Here is a 22,890-nt window from a genome sequence, read left to right as displayed (position 1 = left end):
TATGATTACAAATAATAACATATAATAAATAATGAATATTAAAAACAAATAATGATGAATAATAAATTACAAATGTTAAATAATACATATAAAAAGAAATAACAAATAATATATAATAGATGATAGATAATATATAATGAATGGGAGATAATATATAATAAACAATATACAATCAATTAGAAATAGTGATTTATAATTTCTTAATTGTAATATAATAAATAACATATAATATATAACTAATGAAATATAATAAATAGCGAATAACATTTAGTACAGAACAGATAATAGATATTGAACAATGAATGAAATATGATAAATAATACATTATAAACAATTAATAATAAGTGCTAAGTGATGAATAATTAATAGGTAGTAAATGATATACAGCAAATGATATATAATAGATAATAAGTAATAAATCATAAATAACCAATAGCAAATATAAGATGATAAATTATGTATAATAAATAAATAACATGTCATAAATGATAAATGATAGACAATAGATATAAAATTGTATATTGTAATTAATATTTAATATTTAGTATATCAGAAATAATGATTAATAAATTATAGATGTATATAGTCACGAGCCGTACCAATTATATCTATTCATTTATTTATATAATCATTCATTTATAAGTATATTTACTTATCTTTATTTCATTATTTATCTTTTCATTTATTATTTTTATTAATTAATTTATTTACTTATTTATCTATTTGCTGACTTATTCAATTGTTTATGTACCTGTTTATTTATTCATTTAATTTTCTACTTTTTGTGTTTTTATCTATCGAATCATTCATTAAATATCTAATAGGCTATTATTTTGTTGATTTCTTTATCTATATATTCATTGAGTTATTTGTGTATATTCTTATTTATTTATCTCTTTACTCAAATATCTATTAATTCATTCATATTTTTATTTATGATCTGTTTACTCATTCATGCGTTTATTATTTTTGATTGCTTATCTGTTAATTAATCTATTTATCTAGTTGTTTATTCATTCATCCACTTATTTATTCATGTAAACATTGAACTATTTATTCAATCAGCTATTTATGTGACGCAACTGTGAGGCTTAAGCATATGCAAATAGCGCAGATGTCTCAAGTGAAGACATTTATCTGGATTCTGAAACATACAAAGAGCATTTAAGAATTCTTAACCGACTTTCATTGCTTATACTAATTATGACACAGATTGTATAGGAAGCTGTTTATTACGTTTGTTTTTTAATTCACCGATATAGATTTTATTTAGTGTTTTCGAACCAAAATTATATTTATATTTTGGTAGTCTCTACCCAAGTGACATAAAACAAACACGGATTTAATACAGCCAGCCAGCCAGCCAGCCAGCATATACGCATATACACAGAGCCGTTTCTAGCTATAGGCGGTATAGGCGATTGCCTAGGGCCCCCAACCTACCAGGGGGCCCCCGGCCGGCCCATTGGCTAGGTAACGCTACCGAAGGTCAAATATGAGCCTGTGCCTCTCCCGCCCGCCGACGCAAATAAACAATATGCCTCTTGCAGTGTTTGTTATTGTTTGAAATGTTTTGATCGTCTGCTAAAAATACTATCTTGTTAAAAATCACCTACATCTTATTTAATCTAAAGATATAATATGGTAAGCATTAATTGGCTTTATTTATCCATTTATGTGTTCACTAAGCTAGGACTTATGGCTACAGATGTTATTAATTGTTGATTACAAACTCTTTTTGGCCATTAGCTTACTATTCTTTGTCCAATTGTTTGGCTTTAATTGTCACTGGAATTGGCATCACCAGCGTTCTTGTTTACTCTTTGGTCGCATCATGCTTAGCTTCTAATAGTGTAAATTTGTAAGTTTGTGTGTTCTGTGACTGTAAGTTGGAATTCCTTTTATTATATTTGTATGCACAATAGGAAATGTTTGTATTCTATGGAATGTTTACCTTTTCCACCTTTTTCAATATTCAATGTTCATATATGTTCATATGTTCAATTTTGTTTATTTTGTATCGATATTTTATCCAATCCCTTATTCATTTATTCGCTTATTTCTTTATTATCAAATTATGATTATTTATTTTCTCACTTCACCTACCTAATGAAAAAAAAAAAAAAAAAAAACACTAGATGGCAGGACCGAGGTGAGCTCAAAAGGAAGTGACAGAAATAAATTAATTCTATTCCGTTTGTCGTGTGGTCCGTTTCTCTAGTTCGTATACAATATTAAGATAACCACAGGCTCAACAATCACCCATCTGTTCACCTTTCAGGTCTACCCGAATTTCGTGTATGTAGAATTATTTTTATTAAGGGGTATTTAAAAGGTTTACACTTTACAGATATCTGTGTTAGGCCTACACTGATAAAATTAATCATATTTGTTCTACTCGAATATCGTGTATGTAAAATTGATTCCATGTATTTATAAGGTTTTCACTTAATAGATTTCTGTGCTAGGCCTACATTAGACTCTAAGACTCGCCAATCATCATTCCCGTAATGGCATCAAAACGAATTTATCTCAGCGGAGCAGAGAAACGAAAGAAAAAGAAATTTGACGAAGAAAAATGGTCAAAAGAAAAAGGTAATTCATTATCGTTTATTTAATAATTTAAAGAAACATATTAAAGTTTGGTTTTATTATGTTTTCTGAATGGTGAGTATTATTTTAGACTAACGCCTAATCATCTAAGGAAATTTGTAATTTTGCAGGATCAATTCTAAAATATATTGGAGCTCCAGACAGCAAGCCAGAGGAATATTCTGAACTTCCTGAACAGGATGCTCCAGTGCCATCACATTCATCAGGATCTGTCCAGGAAGCTGTACTGCCACCAAGACCACCACATTCCCCAGAACCACAGAAGGCATCATCTACTCCTGAGCAGCCTCCCATTTATTCTAAACCACTAGATCCTGCTAACTGGCCAACTATTCTGTCTGATGCATTTAGAACGGATGCAGTAGGTAGAGGGCCATTTCAGATTAGTTCTGATTTCACATTTCCCAAAAAAGAAGACGGAAGAAGTTTTCATTATCATTATTTTTGTAGAACATTGGTTAATGGAGAAGAGATGAAGCGGACTTGGCTTATCTACTCAAAAAAAAAAAAAAAAAAAATGCTCTCTATTGCTTTTGTTGTAAATTATTTTCAACCAAAGAACAAAAGTTAGTGACAGAAGGACTGACAGACTGGAAAAACATAGGCACAATTTTGAAAAGTCATGAAAGCAGTCCAGCACACATAGCGCACATGGCAACCTGGAAAGATTTACAACTCCGTTTGCAAACTGGAAAGACAATAGACCAAGCTGAAAGAACACTATTGGAGGCTGAAAAGAGGCGCTGGAGAGATGTCCTGACTCGCTTAATCGCCATTGTCCAATCCTTAGCCGAGAGAAATCTTGCATTTAGAGGTTCATCAAACACGTTACACCAGCAGAATAATGGGAATTTTCTAAAAGAGGTGGAGCTGCTTGCTAAATTTGATCCTGTCATGAAGCAGCACATTGAGCGTGTTGAGAGTGGCCAGTTCAGTCATTCCAGCTACCTTGGAAATATCATCCAAAATGAACTTATTGCTTCAATCAGTACTAAAATAATGGACACAATGGTGACTGAAGTTAAACAATCCGAATATTATTCAATTATTTTGGACTGTACTCCCGATGTAAGCCATCAAGAACAGATGTCAGTCGTCATAAGGACTGTCAAAATGGATAAGAAACCAGAAATTAAGGAACATTTTATGGGGTTCCTTGTAGCTTCTGAAACAACAGGTCTTGGTTTGTCATCTCTAATTATAAAGAAATTGACGGAACTGAATATTCTCCTTGAAGATTGCAGAGGACAATCATATGATAATGGTGCCAACATGAAAGGGAGAAACAAAGGAGTTCAAGCCAGACTTCTTGAGAAGAACCCTCGTGCACTCTATGTTCCATGTGGAGCACATTCCCTAAACTTGATGATATCTGATGCAGCAACAGCTTCAATAGATGCCACTAGCTATTTCGGCACTGTTCAGAAACTGTACAACCTATTTTCAGCCTCACCACAAAGATGGGCAATCCTAAAAGATTATGTCACTGTTGCACTCAAGACCTGGAGTGACACAAGATGGGAGAGCCGTATTAATAGCATAGAAGCTGTGCGGTATCAGGCCTCTAATATAAGGGAAGCTTTGTTGAAGGTCAGGGAAATGTCTGATCCTCTGACCAAGGTTGAAGCCCAAAGTCTGGCAGAAGAGGTGGGGTCATACCGATTTATCATTTGCACAGTCATATGGTATGACATTCTACACATTGTGAACCATGTCAGTAAGCTCCTGCAGTCTCCTAAAATGCAGCTTGATGTGGCAGTTGATCTCCTTACTAAAGCGAAAACATCTCTGACTAACTACAGAAGAATTGGGTTCACTTCAGCTCAAGTCTCTGCTAAAGATATGTGTGAGGAAATGAATGTAGAGGCTGTACTCAAAGAAAAGAGATTAAGAAGTACAAAAAGACACTTTGCTTATGAGGCCGCAGATGAGCCCATTGCAGATGCAATGAAGAGGCTAGAAATGACATTCTTTAATGTTGTTGTTGACACTACCATTCAATCCTTAACTGATAGATTTAAAACTCTGAGTGAAGTAAGAGACCAATTTGGAATGCTGCTTAATTTCCAGAAACTGGATGATCAGTCATTGAACAACCAGTGTGACAAACTATGCAAGACATTAACCTCTGGAAATGAAAGTGACATTGATGGAAAGGAACTGGCTATGGAAGTTAAGCACTTACCAAGTTTGCCCTCAGACGAAATGACTGCTCTTGAGCTCCTCACCTTTATCCACAAAAAACATTTTGAGGAATTGTATCCCAATCTGTGGGTTGCACTGAGAATTGCCTGTACTCTGCCTGTGACTGTGGCCTCAGCAGAGAGGAGCTTTTCGAAGCTGAAACTCATCAAGACCTATTTAAGATCATCTATGGGGCAGGAGCGACTCAGTGTTCTTGCAATAATCAGCATCAACCATGAAGTGGGGAAAGACGTGTTGTATGAAGACATCATTGATGATTTTGCTAGTAAAAAAGCCAGAAAGCAGAGATTTTGAGCCCAATACAATGCAGTTGGTGGTTTGTATTCAGAGACTGTGATGTTAAGTTACTACTATTTTGGAGTGTGGTTTGTATTCAGAGACTTTGATGTTAAGTTACCAATATTTTGAAGTGTGGTTTGTATTCAGAGACTGATGTTAAGTTAAAATAAATGTTTAAATAAATAAAGATGGTGTAATAGTTACTTGCATCCTTTAACACCATCAAAAGATATAAAAGTCGTTTAATTACTGTTTGGCAAACTTTACAGGTATAAATGAAATACCAACCTGTCTATCTCTCTAACTTTTGCCTAGGGCCCCCACAAAGCTAGAAACGGCCCTGTATATATATATATATATATATATATATATATATATATATATATATATATATATATATATATATATATATATATATATTGTTACGGGACGGGCTGGTTAGTGAAGAGACGTTACGTATAACGGATAAGTGCTTAAGAACCAGCTCACTTCTAGAAGCCACTGTAGGACTGAACTATCTGGTCAGGGCCTAGATAATTCGTAAGACTAGAAGTAAAGGTAACAAAGAAGATTCCAGGAAAGGAATATTAAACTAGCGATAAAACTAGTAAACGAAATTATTAATATGGAAAATATTTACAGGCAATCAACACAAAAGAGAATGGGCAGTAGGGTCAATGGGACCGTTACACGATTATAAGAATATGGAAATTATCGTTCAAATAAGAAACAAGATACGTATACAATATGGTACTATCTAAGTACAAAGAGATCAGGAACATGCATCAAAATAAGTAATAAGTACAAATATAAGTATAAAGTAATGCAATGTATATCAGACACGTAATGTAGGCAAAAAGGGTGATCACTTCACACCAATCGTCTCATGAGTCCAAACTTGTATTTTTATCAAGAGATCGATATGCGAGAAATGACAAGGTGTGAGCGATTTCCACCGCTTATATACCATTGGACCGGAAGCGGGATACTTCCGGTTAAGGGTGCGGGTGAGCGAAAGGGGGGGAGGAGGGTAAGTTAACACACGTCAACATGGGTAGTTTTAAGACCCTCGACTCGCTTGAACAATCTACTTATTTAGTAACTGTCAAATCTGTGCGCTCCGAACTATTCAGGATTTCGCTTGTCTGTTTGTTCTACAAGAGTGCGCACCTTTCTCCGCACGTAGGCAAGATTACATATAGTGGACGGGCGTTACTGCTTAACATTGTTACAATACATACACAGACAAGAAATATGAACATAGTTATGTAATACAAAGGAACACAATTCTATAACATAATTACACATATGACGTAATATCTAATATTACGTTACAATGTACATATATATACATATATATACACATATATGTACATATATATATGCATATATGTACATATATATATATATTAGGGTGTTTCAAACCCATATGGTAAAATTGCAAAGTGCGTGTATACTTTCAGCTGCAAGTTGCCCCATTTCCTAATTATATAAGCTGAATTTGTGCCAAATTATGGAATGATCTGTGAAGACTTAAAGGTTGCTCATATTGTTCACTTTTTAAGCCCATGCAAAAAAATACCTTATCAATGACTCATCACCTAATTTTCTCTTCTCATATTCTTGCAGAACGCAGGTGAACTTTGAAATGGCTAGACGTCGTGCAGCATCAGTTTGGCTCCTTGGACATTCTGAGGAAGAACTTACTGGTTCCAGACTCCCGTCCAATGGTCAAGTCCTAAAACACTTCTTTTACCATCACCTCGACTTGAAGTGCACGAACTCCGAGAGCACGAAGGCATTTGTGAAAGCATTTTTTTTTGTTCTGGGTGAAGGCCCAAATCCCTACAACAACGCTATTTTACGCCAAAAAGAAGCTTATAGACCTGGTTACGAAATACGAAGGTCTCAAGAGGAATCGTCTGCGGGATTCGGAGAATCAGCGCATGAAGGAACAAATGTTTTGTGAGGACTTAGATGAAATCTTTGACGTTGCTCACAAAGATACGCTGATTATGATGAAAAATGAAGAAGATAAAGCCTTCTTGTCGAGCCAACGAGAGGATCGTTCCCAGTCAAGCATGGTTGGAATTAGACTTTTCGCAGTGAGCAAGTTGATACCAGACACCGCCAGATTTTGTAATTCTTGCCGGAAAATAAATATTTTTTTGGGCAACTTTTATAAGCTTACAGAGGTGTATCGTTGTACATTATTGTGTCTGAAATTTAAGTCAATTAATTTCATGATTGCAAACGGCATATAGCATTGTTTGAGCCTCTATTTATAATCACAGATGATATTCCTAAAACAGCCTATAATTGTATCAAGCCAAGCAATTTGTCATTTTCTACCGACTTCAATGGACGTATACTGATACATACTTTCATTTGAATGCACCAAGCAATAGGCAAATCCATGTAATGTATCGAAAATATAATTTTGCATCGAAAACTTAATTTTTTTCGATACGATAAACTTTGTCTCCCTCTTATTTTTTCTTGAAATCTGACGTGCAGATTGCCACGGCACACGTATAATTAGTCATATTTGTTTGAAAATAGCTCCCAGCAGATCTAAGAGGCTATTCTTTACAAAACTTCGTACGTCCGCCACCACTGTTGTTATTTTTTATCTCATTGATTATCTTCATATACAGGACGTGACAGTGATATCCATTATTTTTCAACACTCTCAGATAAAATGCACAAACCCAAATCGATATCCTCTTATTTTTACTGCTCATAGTTACTTCAGTAAAAATAATTAGAAAATAATTGCCTATTTTTAGTTTTACCTTATAATTAAATTAACAAAGCCTTATCACACACCAGTAAGTAAAAATTGTAACATTATGAGTCATGTTTTTAATTTTAAATACGTTTATGCAACAATTTATGGCGTATATTTTTTTAAATATCGGTTTCCAAATTAGCTAAGTCACCCCTCTGCCTCATGAATTTCGAGACAATTGAAAATTCTAGCGCTAATAGGAATCTACGAGCCTGACTATGAAAGGTCCTATTGACATGGATCATTTAAAGTCTCTTGAAAAGAAAAAGAAAAGGGCTGAAGTAGAAGACAAACGCAAGAAGAAATCTGAGGCGGAAAAACTACTAACCGTCGAAGTCGTCAGCTCATCAACACTAGCTGATTCCAGTTCGTCTTCAGAGTCCTCTGCAGATGACTCCTTCCAAATTCACAGCCACCCCAAAAGAAAGAAGTCGGGTGCTATATCTGCAGGTCCATCGATTCCCAAGAATGTCTTCTTGAAACCTGAAACCAATCGGTCCCTATGCTGCCAAGAATGATATGGATATGATGAAACTCATGCAACATGGAATCCCAAATGAAAAACTTGCCAAGGTTGCCTTCTGTCATAATAATAAGACTTGGTAGCTACTCCCAAGCTTTAATCAACTAGAACACTTGGAAATACATTACAATATATAGTTTACGCAATATATATATATATAATGAACATGTAGGACTCATCATATGAGTAGACCACATAATGGAACAAGTAAGGGAAGGAAGCAACTTACGAGGAGAGTCACGACTGTTTCTCTAACCGGTCCCAGACAGAATTCTGGATTCTGTATTCCAAGGAAAGACCACCTCGCTTGCGCGGGATCGGGTTTTGTGGGAGGGGAAGAATGTCTGTAGGAAAATGAAAAGATAGTAGTGTATAAAAGAGGGCTATTGCCACCGGGCGAATTGCGAGCGATTAGGGGCTTATTTGTTGTCGTGGCTTGGGAGAACTGGACCGGGAGCTTGGAGGGCAGCGCTTGACGCCGGGGTTAGGATTAGGATCACCAACGAAAGTTTAGAAAATGGTAGGAGGCGTAGTAGTAGAGAAAGGTGGAAAAACGGAAAAATCTTTAGTGGGAGGTAAACTGAAATGAGAAGATGTAGTTGAAGAGAAAGTTAGAAAGGAAGCGAATTTTAGTCGAAGAAAAAGTAAGTGTACCAGACAGAATGCGACGACGTAGCTAGTCAGCTTCCTCTACAGTTTACCAAGTATGACGCGCAACCAAAACAAACGACGTAGCCAGACAGACAGAGTATGACGCGCAAACAAACAAACGATTCGAAGTTCAATGACAAAATATGACACCTTCACAGCTTTTAAACGCCATCTTTTGTATATTTCAGAGGAAGCTTTGGGACTTTCCCTGTTCGACGATCGTATCTCAGCTGATGAAAAGCAGAAAATGGTGGACAATATGTAAGAGGCCGGTAGTTGTACGAATGGTAATCAGGTGAAATACATGCTGAGTCAACAATTCAGACTCGACGCCTACTGTTTGATAACATTGAAGGCGACGTTATGTCTATGTAAACACGCCGACGGTGGTGACTGTTTTATAATCGATGATGTAATCAAAACTGTAAGCGCAAGTTATTCTTCGTTTGACAATGCTGAGGTAAACGATATTGCTAGTGACATTGTAACGGCTTTCCGGATTGGAGAAAAGGTGGAGAAGGAGGAAAAACTATTGGTGCATGAATTCAAAGTCACGCCCATAAGGAGTGACATTTATTTGAGAGGTCAGAGGAAATTGAATTAGAAAAATTAGTGACGTCAGACGAAGGTAGCTTAGCGTAGGATACGGGGATCTCGAGAGACGGTGTGAGCAGACGAGAGGGAGAGATCCTGAGTGTACCAAGACTGTGAAATTACAATGAGGGAAGAAAAGTACCAATTTCTTTACCCCAGGACTGATTTGAAGTACATGACAAGAACTAGGCATGGGGCCTAATGAACTTGGAAACTAGCGAGACTAAAGGAAACTAGGCATGGGGCCTACTGCTTAAAAAGGACTGGAAAACTTATAAGAAAAGACGTGAGGGGAAATTAAGTGACTATTAACAAAATAGAGGAAGAGGTCTGACAGTGGTGGTGACAGTGACTACAAGGGAGGTGAAAGTGGTGAACAGCGGTGCGACGAACTGAGTGTTAAACACCTCCGAAGAGAAGTGGTGCTAGATAAACTGGTGAACAAAGAACTGGTGCGAGGAAGTCTACGGGAACAAAACAACCAAAATCAAGAGTGTATTGGTTCCAAGGTCGACTACGAGAGAAATCTACAACTTCAAGTAACTACTACGATTGGAACAAGCATTCTTCAAGATTCTTCAAGGTGATCATCATCTACAAGGCGGTCTTCAAGGCAGAGTGTGTGATGGAGCTGAGGAACAACGTCGCTGACGAATGACAAGGCCGTAGAAGGACGTCAAGATAGAAGTTGACATCACGAAGCGACATCGCAAGCAGCCAGGCTAAAGCAAGGTATTAGTAATTAGTATGAGTACCTCTCAGAATTCTAACGTGTTGAGACACGAAATCCATACCTCCAATGTCTCTATTCCAAAATTTACTGGATTATCTAATAGCTATGGGGTTAATAAATTCCTCAATCTCATAGACACTCTTATAGTGAGTAAAAACATTACGAATGAGAACCGGAAGATAGAGATTCTCAAGGAGAATATCGATCCAGAGCATGGAAGGGCTAGGTTTGTCATTAACTTCCAGCAAATGGAAGAAATAAATCAATATGAGAATTACAAAAAGGCATTCATCAAACATTTTATGTCTAAATGTGATCAGGATCCTATTAGGTCATTGGTAAAAATGATTAAGGAAGTTAGGACAAGTGAAACTGACACAGAGTACTTAGCTAGATTAGATAGATGGTCAAAAGACATGAATTCTATCTTGAAAGATTCAGACTGGATAGAAAGATCTAGTGATAGGATGAAAATCTCACAGGTAATCAAATTTATTACATTTAGCTTATTGGCAAAGAATTCTGATGACTTAACAGCAGAAAGGCTGTACAAGGATCTAAAATCAAATATAAGTTTAGGAGAAGTAGATTATCTTCTTCAAGGATACAGTGAAACCAGAACAATAAACCCATATGTAATGCCTATAAATCAACAAAGCCAAAATAGGAACTCTAGAGAGTTTAAGAAAACCGAAGTAGGACATAGGCGACATGCTAGAAGTCCATCTAGGGATAGGGATACCAGAATCCTATGTTTTAATTGTAATACATGGGGACACAAAGCACAAGAATGTTTTTATGTGATTATTTGCAGAAATTGTAAATACGAAGGACACCATGAGTATCAATGTAGGAACCCTCCATTCTGTATTTATCATAATAGAATAGGTCATAGGACTCATGAGTGCCGGAATTTTCGGGTACCCCCAGGGCTAAGAGGAAAACCCCCAGACACAGAATAAACAATTTCAGACCTCCCCATATATATACCGATAGGCGGTATTGTGTTAAATATGGGAATGCAAGGGAGATGAAAGAAACTGACAAACTGATAATTACTGTTGGTAAAACTTCTGTAGGACCTCTCATTGCGGGTAAAGTGTTCAATAAGCCTATTCAAATTTTTAATTGATACAGGGTCTGTAGTTAATGTAATTACTAGTAAAGTTTTACACCATTTGAACCCTGGAGTGAAAATGTTGGAACCAATCCGTTACTCATTGCAAGGTGTAACTGGAAATCAGTTTAAAAAAATTAGGTAAGGTGGAACTAGAAGTTGCCTTACATACAAATGAACATTTGTACATCCCAGTGATAGTGGTAGAAGAGTCTGTTTTTCCAGGAGATTTATTGATAGGATTTGCAACTATGAGAAAAGAAAACATGGTAATTTGTCCTGCTGACTTAGGAATTTTAGTGAAGTCACAGTTAATCCCATTCTTAAATCAACCAGACTTAAGACCAGTGACAGGAATCAATGAATCCTTAGATAACATTTCTATCTTAGATAGCGAGACCGAGCGGTCCAACCCTACAGAAGGTAAAACAATTTGTGAACCCAACTCAGAAGTTCAGGAAATCCCAGAGATTACTAAATTATCAACTACAGAAGCCTTGATAATTGCAGATTGCGGAGTAACAAGGTCGACATTGTTACATCCCATGTCAATTAATAAGGTTGAAGTGTGTTTGAAAGGAATCAATGTAGACTCTGATATAATTAAAGTCCCAGAATTAGTTAAAATTCAAGGATTGAAGTGGGACTCAGGGATTTATGAGACAAATAAGAACAGAGTAGAAGTATTAGTAATTAATACTATGAATAAAGAGATAGTTTTAAAGAAAGGTATACAAATAGGATGTATTCAGGTGTGTACTAAACCTATTAAGATTTTAAATGAGACTAGTGAGGAGATAGAATTACCAACTTCATCAATTTGTTCAGTTCAAGAAGGAATAGACTTAAGAAATAGATATAAAGAATTATTACAATCAACTAATTGCCATGAGTTGGATGAAGGTTTATTTGCTTTGCTTGTGAAACACACACAAAAAAAAAAAAAAATTGCTTTGCCGGGGGACGCCTTAGGCAAAACAAATGTTTTAAAACATCACATTAAGTTAAAACCAGGAACACAACCTATCTACATACCAGTCTAGAGTTCCTCACTCTAAATTAGCTGTAGTAGATAAACTCATCACTGAAATGTTATCACAGGATATTATTGAACATAGTAAAAGTGAGTGGAATTTCCTGCTGATCTTAGTACCAAAGTCTGATGGGACTATGTGCCCAGTTATTGATTACAGGGAATTGAATAAGCACACCATTCGTGACAGGTTACCATTACCCATTATCGGTGACATTTTGAGAAGTTTGGGAACTGAGAATAGATATTTTAGTACTATAGATATCAAATCAGCTTTTTGGCAAATAGAATTGCATGAAGATTCAAGAGAGTGCACAGCATTTTCTACTACAACAGGACATTATGAGTTCAAGAGAATGCCATTTGGGTTATGTAATAGTCCATTAACTTATATGAGATTAATGAATACTATTCTAGATGGATTGTTAGGAAACACTGCCAGTGTATTTCTAGATGACATTCTAATAGTTTCTCAGACTGCAGTGGAGCACTTTAAGAAATTAGATTTGATATTCTCAAGACTAGGAGAAGCAGGGTTAAAAGTAAAACTTGAAAAATATAAGTTCTTGCAACACAGTGTCATTTACTTAGGACATAAGATAGACAGACACGGACTTAGTACAGTAAATTCAAAGGTTGACGCTGTCAAGAATTTTCCAGTTCCGACCAATGTAGACAAGGTTAGGAGCTTTTTGGGATTAACAGGATATTATAGAAAATTCATTCAAAGTTATGCTGACATTGCTAGTCCACTAAGTTCTTTGTTAAGAAAGGACTCAAAGTTCATATGGGGACCTGCACAACAGCAAGCTTTTGACAAGTTGAAAGAGAAACTCACGAGTTCACCTATTTTAATTTTTCCCGACTATGAAAAAGAATTTATTCTTTGTACTGATGCGTCTGACATAGGATTAGGAGGCATACTCATGCAAGAGAGAAATAGAATTTTGAAACCCATAGCTTACACATCAAGACTTTGTAATAGTGCGGAGAGAAACTACTCTATAACAGAAAGAGAAACTTTAGCAGTAATTTATTCTTTAGAAAGTTTTAGGGATATGATCCTAGGGTATCCCATCAGAGTTTTGACTCATCACACAGCTATTCAGAACTTATTTAAGCATAAGAATCTTAGAGGCAGACTTGCTAGATGGTTTACGATACTTCAGTGCTATGAAGTTCAATTTGAATATATTCCGGGTATGTCACAATTTTTTAAATTGTGACACCCGGCTCGCTGTCCCCCCTTCCCATTTTCTCGTCTGTTTTCTCACCGTTTCAGCCCTTCGTTCCCTATACTCGGGGGAATTACCAGAGTCCTTAAGACTTCTAGTAGCTACATCCTGTCCTTTCTCCTCCTCGTTATCCTCTTCATCTGTCATGTCATTTTTGACAATCAATTTCAGTGCCTTAACGAAGGGAGAGACTTCTAATTATCTAGACACACCCCCCCTTTTGATTTGTGTTCTCAGAACCAAGCTCAACGGTTTTCGCGCCCAAACAAAGCGCCCAAACACACCCCCTCCCCCCCCCTGCGCTCTGCCACATATTTGTTTTAAGCTAGGCAATTAGAATAATTAGGATTGTGTCTAACCCGCTCGTGAACAGTGTCTACCTCAAGGAACAATTGCAACTGTGTCACCTCCCACATGAACATTATTCGTAGTACCCTTCACAACTAGGGACGGAGACGTAGAACTATTGGCAACGTCGGAAGCCGGCTAGCGGACATCGTGACCTGACCTGCCGCAGGACACAGGCAGTCTAAGCATCGAGTTCATCAAAGGAGGTCAGACCGCTCGTTCTCGGAAGACCAATCGTGTCCTTTCCTCCCTCATGTGACTGTTGGGGATTTACATCCTTGTGAGCAAATCGAGTGTCGATTATTTGGGTATAAACCCCTCAAGCAAAAACTCTGAGTGTAGTGCGATTGACCGGGAATACGTCGATGAAGTGACTTACAAGCCCATCACAGCGCCCGCCCAGGCCGTCCACCCCTCGCCCCCACCAAAACGAAGCGGCGCCGGTTGGAGCTCAGCAGGAGACCACGCTAATTGAAGACGTCTCCACAAGCAAGACACTTATTAAGTACTAATACTTTAACAATTTCTTAAGCTAGGAACGCGCGCAGGGAATAGATAGGATGTATGTATGAAATCCAACTGTTAAAACCCTTATTTAATCAAGATATATTTCTAGTGTTTAATTATTTAATTCATTAAAACTCACAATAGGAGTTCTGGGTTTCATTAGCCTAGGACGGTTCACTTAATGAGTTGTCCCATCATACCCCTCCCCCCTCTTTGATTTACTCTCACGCTTGCCTTGGAGGGAAGGCGAGTGGTCCCGAGATGTGATACAAATCGCCTGGACTTCGGTTCCCCAACTGCAGCTATCTTCCCCCTCCCTTCATCAATCACTTAAGGTACGTGTTACCCACACCACCTCATCTACCACCTTCTTCCACTGTCCAGGAATTTGCATCAGGGTAGAAGGAATGTAGCAGATCCACTTTCTAGAAACATTAGTCAACCAATGACTGGGACTGGGTTGATTAATTTTGTTTGTAGTATAGAAGAATTAGTAACTTTAGATGAAGAAATGCTAATAAGAGAACAGAGAGATGATGAGACATGTGATTCAATAATCAAGCATTTGATGAACCCAAGAGGAGATCCTCCAAAGCTACCAAAGGGGTATAAGATAGAGGAATTTCATTTGATTAATGGAATTTTGTATAGGAAAACATTTGTAAATGGGAAAGATATTTCTAGAGGTCAAGTAAATCAGTTGGTTATACCACAAACTCTTGTAAATGAGATATTGAAGTTACTTCATGATAGTGATTGTAGTTCACATCCTGGAAAGGATAAAACTTATAGACAAGCACAACTTAAATACTTTTGGCCAGGTATGAAGAAATCTATATATGATTATATAGAAAAGTGTGTAAAATGTGTAAAGGTGAAAGGAAATACACCAAAACCTGCTCCTATACTCACCTATCCCATTCCACAGAAACCTTGGGAAAGAGTTCACATTGACACATTAGAATTACCTATGTCAGAGAACGGCTTTAAATATCTATTTGTTGCTATTGATTATTTTTCAAGATTCTGTATATTACAACCCATAATCAATAAGAAAGCTGAAACTATTGCTTCCGTAATCTATGATCAGATAATCTGTAATTTTACTACACCTAACATCTTAGTTTGTAACTTGTAACTTGGGATATTTGGATTCCTTGTGTTAAGTGTACCCTGAACAATCAAATTAATGTAGCAACTGGTGATACACCTCATTTTATAATTTTTGGGGAGGACAAAATTCTGCCATATGAAATGTTGACTGCAGAGCAGAAGCTCATATATAATATGGATGATTATATATCAAATAGGATAAATATTCTTCAAAGTATTCACCAAAGAGTTAGGAAACATATGCAGGTCTATTTACAAGAGCCACAGGGCTCAGTTCTATCCCCCACATTATTTAATCTATACATGCATGACTTACCCACACCAGACACCTCAGAAATACAAATCTCTTCCTACGCAGACGACATAACAATCACATGCACACATCGTAACACAGACAAAGCTGCAGAAATAATCCAGCCTTACCTTGACACACTCAACACATGGTTCATCACAAACAGACTCAAAATAGCTCCAACCAAATCTACAGCAACACTTCTCACCAACTGGACAAAAGAACACAAATACATACCTCATCTCTACATCAACAACACTCTAATACCACACACAAACACACCGAAAACTCTTGGTGTAACATACGATACATCCATGTCTTTCAAACAACACCTCACAAACATAAAAAACAAATGCACACCTAGACTTAGCGCACTTAAGTCAATCACTGGAACAACATTTGGACAAAACAAAGAAACTAATATAACAATATACAAACAATGCATACGCTCAGTGATGAATTATGCGAGTCCTGCATGGGCTCCTAATCTCAGTGAGACACACCACAACACCCTTCAAATCATACAAAACAAAGCCCTAAAAACAATTACAGGCTGCACAAATACAACACCTACAGACCATTTACACCATGAAACAAAAGTCCTCAAAGTCAAGGACCACCTCGACATGAGAGGCACACAAACACTTGCTGCAGCCACCACAAACACATCACACCCGCTACACTACATAGCAGAACACCCACACACACCAAGAAACATTAAAACTACACCCAAAGACCTTTATTACGCACAGATACTCTCTTCTCTTCCTCCACAACCACCAAATACCAGCCTCCGGAAACATATTCATAATCATATCACTCACCGCTCCATTACCACACTGAAAGACAACACACTGCTGCATGCCAGACCCCCTGATATCCACCCTTCTGAATCCTCTCTCCCACGAAAGGACAGAGTCCACTTGGCCAGACTGCGATGCGGTCACCACCCAGCACTTCTAAGCTACCAGAAGAGGCTGGACGACCGTGTTGTGAACAGCTGCCCAGGATGTAACACTTCACCCCATACCATACAACACATAATGGAAGACTGCATTATACACAATCATGCACGCAAACAACACAACATACACTCTATAAAGGATTTGTGGGAAAACCCAGTTTCGGCTGTGGCCTTCCTTGGGGAGACGGGACTGCTCGGACAGACAGTCTAGGGAACGACAACAACAACAACAACAACAAGAGATGAAGGAACAACAAAACAAAATAGCTCATAAACTAGAATTGAAAATTGGAGATTTAGTAATGGTCAAACTAACTTCACCCAATAATAAACTTTCACCAAGGTACACTGGTCCATATAGGGTAATTGATTCTGCAGGTGGGAACAAATTTAGACTTAAACATTTAGAATCAAGAGAAGAATTGATAGGACATTTAGATGACATAAGGAAAATTAGCTTGCAGATCTATGAAGATAATTATAGTAATACTCTTTGTATCAATGTTGACAACACTGAAGAGTATAAGGAAAACTTTGACTGTATTCTTGATGAGTTGAATATTAATCTTGATGTATTTTACAGATGAGGGCTGCAATAATTATTATATTAAGTATAGTGAGTGCCATGGACTGGAATCCGATTCGTCCTGGAGCATTGGTACATCATCAAGGTAACCTAATCTTGGTGGATAAGGTAGTAAGAGTAGTTCTTGATTATAAAAATGTAACCAAAATTAAAGAAAATGTGGACTCCATTAATCTCAGTTTAAAAGAGTTAAAACAGAACATTTCAAATAAATATACTAAGGGAAAACTTGAAAACAAAATAAAGGAAATAGAGGATAAATTGCACATCATAGGTTCAAATTTCAAAAGCAATGTTAGACAAAAGAAAAGTGCAATAGTAGTGGCTTTAGGAGCTCTTGCTGGATTAGGTATTGCCAATTTTGCCTTCCTTGCTGACTTGAAATTTTCCATAAATACATTAAAGGAGAAAGTTGAAAAAATTGATGATTTACAAACAAGCATTAAAAACATTGAGGAAATGATCTCTGATATTTCAGATAACTTAGAGAATCTCAGTTTGAAACAAAGTGAACAAGAGAATACAATGCAACTTTTCTTGCTACTCAATACTATGCATTTGAAATGATCTGAGATGCAAGTTCAGTTGGAATCTTTTGTACAAGATTTAGTTATGGCAGATTCGGGTCAAGTAACTTCTTCTCTCCTTCCAATACCTCAACTTATAAAGATAATTAAGTCAGCAAAGAAGGATTGGAACTTTGAACCTTTCTTTGAGGAAACTAATGTAGCATTATATTATCCATTGCTTAATTCTTATTTAAATGTTACTTCAGTTATTATTGAAATCCCGTTCTCTTCCAACCTAAGATTTAACTTATTCAAATTGAAACCCTTCCCATTGAAGGTAAATGGTTCATTTTATGAAGTAGATATTCCAGTGGTGGACCCAATCAATTATATCCTTTCTGTAGACAATCTGAAGGAGAGCAGGATCTCTAATGACAAATTGAAGGAGTGTAAAAGATTTAATAGGAATCTTTACCTCTGTCATTCTTCCATTTTTGTGTTCCGCGAAGCTTTGAAAAATTCATGTGAAGCTTCTCTGGTTAGGAATGTGTCTGTTATGAACAATTGTAATTACATAAAGATTATGGTAGACCAAATCCCTCATTGTAACATACAAGGATCTCATTACTTGTTTTTCCCTAACAAGACAAAGGTTTCAATCAATTGTCCCGGGTTGAGTCCTAAATTGGATTTGGTTGAAGGTCTTGTCTCTATTCAAGATAACTGCGAATTGCATGCAGACACTATTTCCACCATTTCTAATACCCTTAATACAATGCATTTAACTGATGACACCTACATTTCAACCTTCAACTTCACATTGCCTGAAAACTCTCCTCCTTTGAAAATTAAGAGAGGACCATTGTCAAGATCTCCCTCAAATGATTTACATATACTAATCATTGTTATACCTTTGCTTTCAATGTTGGTGGCAGCACTGATTGCCTTTGTTGTATTCCGGAGGTTGGCTCTGTCAAGGCAAATCAACCATGTAACCGCTTAATTCATTTATATGTACGATTTTAGTGCCTTATATATTGACATGCATGTTATTCACATTTATAGGTATTATTATTCACCATTTATTGCATGAATGATGTATTTTGGAGGGTTGCTTATTTCTTGATAACCAATTACGCAAGGGTAGATTAGCTTATTCTAGAAATATATTAGCAAGCCTGTAAGAGGGAAATAAGAAATTGGTCGGGACGACCAACGGTAGCTGCCGAGCCCTGTAAGAGGCCGGTAGTTGTACGAATGGTAATCAGGTTAGGAAATACATGCTGAGTCAACAAGTCAAGATTCGACGCCTACTGTTGTTATAAACAAAGATTGGAAGGCGCCGTTCTATGTAAACACACCGACGGAGGTGACTGCTTTATAATCGCTGATGTAATCTAAACTGTGTTAGCTGCAGACCACCTCCGTGAAGACATACCACTTGCGCAATGACGTCATGTTTTTGCTTCTATGCTTTTGCTTATGCAGCAATAATTCTGGAAGGACTGTAACAGCCTCTCGGATTGGAGATAAATGGGTATGTAGAGAAATACTATTGGCTTTAAAAGGAAAAGACACGCCCTTAAGGTGTGTCACTTGTGTTGAAAAGTAAAAAACGATTGGACGAATAAAAAAGTGACGTCTGGACGAAGGCGGTTTGAAGTATTACAGAGAACCGGTGGGTGCTCTCTGCGTGTAGTCCGTTAGTTTAACAAGCAAGAAATTCACCACCCTTTTATTAACCCAAAGGTCGAGAGAATTAGGTATGGGGCCTAATGAAATTGGAAACTAGTGAGACTAAAGGAAATACAAGGCATAGGGCCTACTGCATAAGAAGAACTTGAACATTTAGTGAAACTCACGTAACGAAGGCAAGGGGCCTCGAGACGAGTGGAATTACAAGTCAAATATAAGTGTAATGGTCGAGGACCGACAGTGGTGGTGACAGTGGTGACAAGGGTGGTGAAAGTATGAATACATCTGCTATGATGATAATGAAACACATTTGTAACGATTTGTTTTTATGAGGGAGAATGCTACGACAATAATGGAACGCCTTTGTACCGATAAAGTTGTGGAATATGACGATAATGTTTCACTTGTAGATTGTGTACTGTAATGTTTTTATCATGGAAATGTCATGGGCTCTGTAATGTTGGCGTTGCTTTGCCTTTTGCGAATTGTGTAATTGTGGTGTGAATGTGGTGCAGATATGTGTGCACAGTTGGCACCCCCAGCACGGGGTCAAAAGGTCACGGTGTAGGAAGGAGGGCGCACGACGGTGTGCGCGTCAGTGTGTGTGTGTGGAACGAGAAGATGCAAGTGGAACTCTAACACGATTAGGATTAGCAGAGCTAGTGGGTTTAGGTAAGGTAGATTGAAGAGTCAGAGAAGTGAGTGTATCAGAAAGTTGAAAAATGAAGCAGAAACAACCAAAGAAACGGGAAACCACAGAAATCAGGTGAGTTACAAGTAGTACAGCACTCCCATTAATGTTGGAAAATGTTGAATAAAGCTTGAAGTTGTGAAAAATATTTGACATTATTCCTCGTCATATGTCACCCTTTACTGAAGTATTCCTGCTGTGATATTCATATCCTCCTTTTATGCGCCCTACACACATCACGTCAGTTTTGTTTTTGCTCGTTTTTAGACCTTTTCTTTCTGTGTTCCGTCTCCACCTGCAGTTGCTCTATCGTGTCACCAATCACAACTGGACCATAAAAGTAAAAATAGACATAGAAAAATATAGAAACAGAAAATTGATATTGAAAATAAAAGTAGAAAATAGAAATAGAAGATAGAAATAAAACATAGATATAGTGTGGTGACGCGGCGCTGGTCAAAACCAGACTGGCCGTCACACACCCGAGCTAGGGCTATATACTCGCCGAAGTCAGCAAGACGTCTCGACTATCCCCAGTCAGCAGCCAATCAGAAACTCGTAAAAGCTCTCCGGGGACCCTTCTGACCCGTCAGCCTCCTTTGAAAGGACGGCGCCTTGCCGAGACAGTCAGCGCTCGTAGAGGTCGGACGTCTTTTCAAACCAGCTCTCTCAACAAACGCCCAGGAATCCTCGCCGGCCGGTGGTGGCGAGGAGATATATCTCCTTGCTGCTGCCGGTCTGGCATGGCCGACCTCTACGTTGACGTCGGCAGGCGGGTTTACACCAAGACAAATACACACATTTCCCAAGTCACGTAAATCTCTGTTTTCAGAGTGGTGCTTGGAAGAAAAGAGGCACACGCACACTTGCTCGCTGGCAGAGCAGAGGCCCAAAACCGTCTCATTCAGAACCCTCAATCTGATCGCAGGCTGGTCGACGGAGAGACTTGGGACACCTCTCTGTCCAATCGGCCCGCAATCTAACGCTGGCCTCTTTGCTGACGCTGGTGAGCGAGTTTACACTTCTGACATTTACACACAATTCCCAATCGCGTAATTCTCTGTTTTCAGAGTTGTGATTGGAAGGAAAGAGATCATTCAACACCCGCCCGTCTGCCCCTCCCTCGCACCGCCACTGAATCAACTCCAAAGGAACTCAAACCCAACCTGGGGAAAAACAGGCAACTCAAACCCAACCTGGGGAAAAACAGACAACGCGCTCGCCAGCGGTGGTGGCGAGGAGTTATATCTCCTTTGCCGCTGCCGGTCTGGTTACGGACCGATCTCTTCGTTGACGTCGGCAGGCGGGTTTACACCGCCCGCCTGCCCCCCCCCCCTTGCACCGCCACTGGATCAGCTCTACAGGAACTCAAACCCAACCTGGGGATAAGCAGGCTACTCATGGCCCCACCTGTGGCTTATCAGGACCGCGCTCTACACGCGGGAAGTGAACTCTACTCACTTCCCGTAAGATACACACATACACCTCTCACGAACAGTGCCACAACACACGCACAAACATCTACACTTACTTTTTCTTCGACTAAAATTCGCTTCCTTTCTAACTTTCTCTTATACTACATCTTCTCATTTCAGTTTACCTCCCACTAAAGATTTTTCCGTTTTTCCAACTTTCTCTACTACTACGCCTCCTACCATTTTCTAAACTTTCGTTGGTGATCCTAATCCTAACCCCGGCGACAGCGCCTCCGTCCAAGCTCCAAGCTCCCAGTCCAGTTCTCCCGAGCCACGACCACCAATAAATCCCTAATTGCTCGCAAATCGCCCGGTGGCAATAGCCTCTTTTATACGCTACTATCTTTTCATTTTCTTACAGACATTCTTCCCCTCCCACAAAACCCGAGCCCGCGCAAGCGGGTGGTCTTTCCTAGAGATTCAGATTCAGATTCAGAGGTTCTCCAGCAAGTCGGCTCGGGTACGACATCTCCAGGCTTCAAGTGGCCCTTCTCTTCACTCCCAGCCCACGACGACACTCGTAGGCTCTCACCCGGCCGGACTTCCTAGCCCTGTAGTATACATTTAATTCATGTATACATTACATCTTGGGTGGCTTGGTTTCATTTCCCTGGCTTGTCCGGCCGTACATCCACAATAGAATTAAAAATTGAGACTAGAAATCATAAAATAAAAACAACAATAAAGATAGTAACATAAAAAAATATATATACATATACCAAAGGCTTTTTCTTCCTTATAAGGGAGGCGCCCCTCCCCCACCCCACCCCCCAAAAAAGAAAAAACATAAAAACCACTCCTACACATTTCAGCCCTATCACACTTCACTCCCGTCCACCTTCCCACCATCTTATCTTGGCACCTCCTGGACGACGGGTCATCCCTGCATCTTGTCCAATGCCCTGGGTCAGAAGCAGTGTCGCAAGACAGCACATC

General features: G+C 38.3%; 1 protein-coding gene across 2 annotated transcripts; it reads left to right on the top strand.

Annotated features, from left to right (window-relative positions):
- The first annotated feature begins 1,389 nt into the window (after nt 1–1,389).
- On the top strand, nt 1,390–5,284 carry LOC143031919 (zinc finger MYM-type protein 1-like). 2 transcript variants are annotated; one of them, XM_076196287.1, is made up of 3 exons: nt 1,390–1,644; nt 2,456–2,595; nt 2,724–5,284. In XM_076196287.1, exon 3 carries the CDS (start codon nt 3,265–3,267, stop codon nt 5,110–5,112), a length of 1,848 nt encoding a protein of 615 aa, XP_076052402.1. In that variant the 5' UTR covers nt 1,390–1,644; nt 2,456–2,595; nt 2,724–3,264; the 3' UTR covers nt 5,113–5,284. The 2 variants fall into 2 exon arrangements, with proteins under 2 accessions (XP_076052402.1, XP_076052403.1); XM_076196288.1 differs by having other exon boundaries at nt 1,390–2,298.
- The last annotated feature ends 17,606 nt before the right edge of the window (nt 5,285–22,890 follow it).

This window comes from Oratosquilla oratoria, chromosome 12, assembly GCF_046742065.1.
Source record: "Oratosquilla oratoria isolate Oo_2021 chromosome 12, ASM4674206v1, whole genome shotgun sequence".
In the NCBI taxonomy this organism is placed as follows: domain Eukaryota; kingdom Metazoa; phylum Arthropoda; class Malacostraca; order Stomatopoda; family Squillidae; genus Oratosquilla; species Oratosquilla oratoria.
Note: the sequence above shows the minus strand (reverse complement) of the source record. Positions and strands in the feature narration are given on the sequence as shown.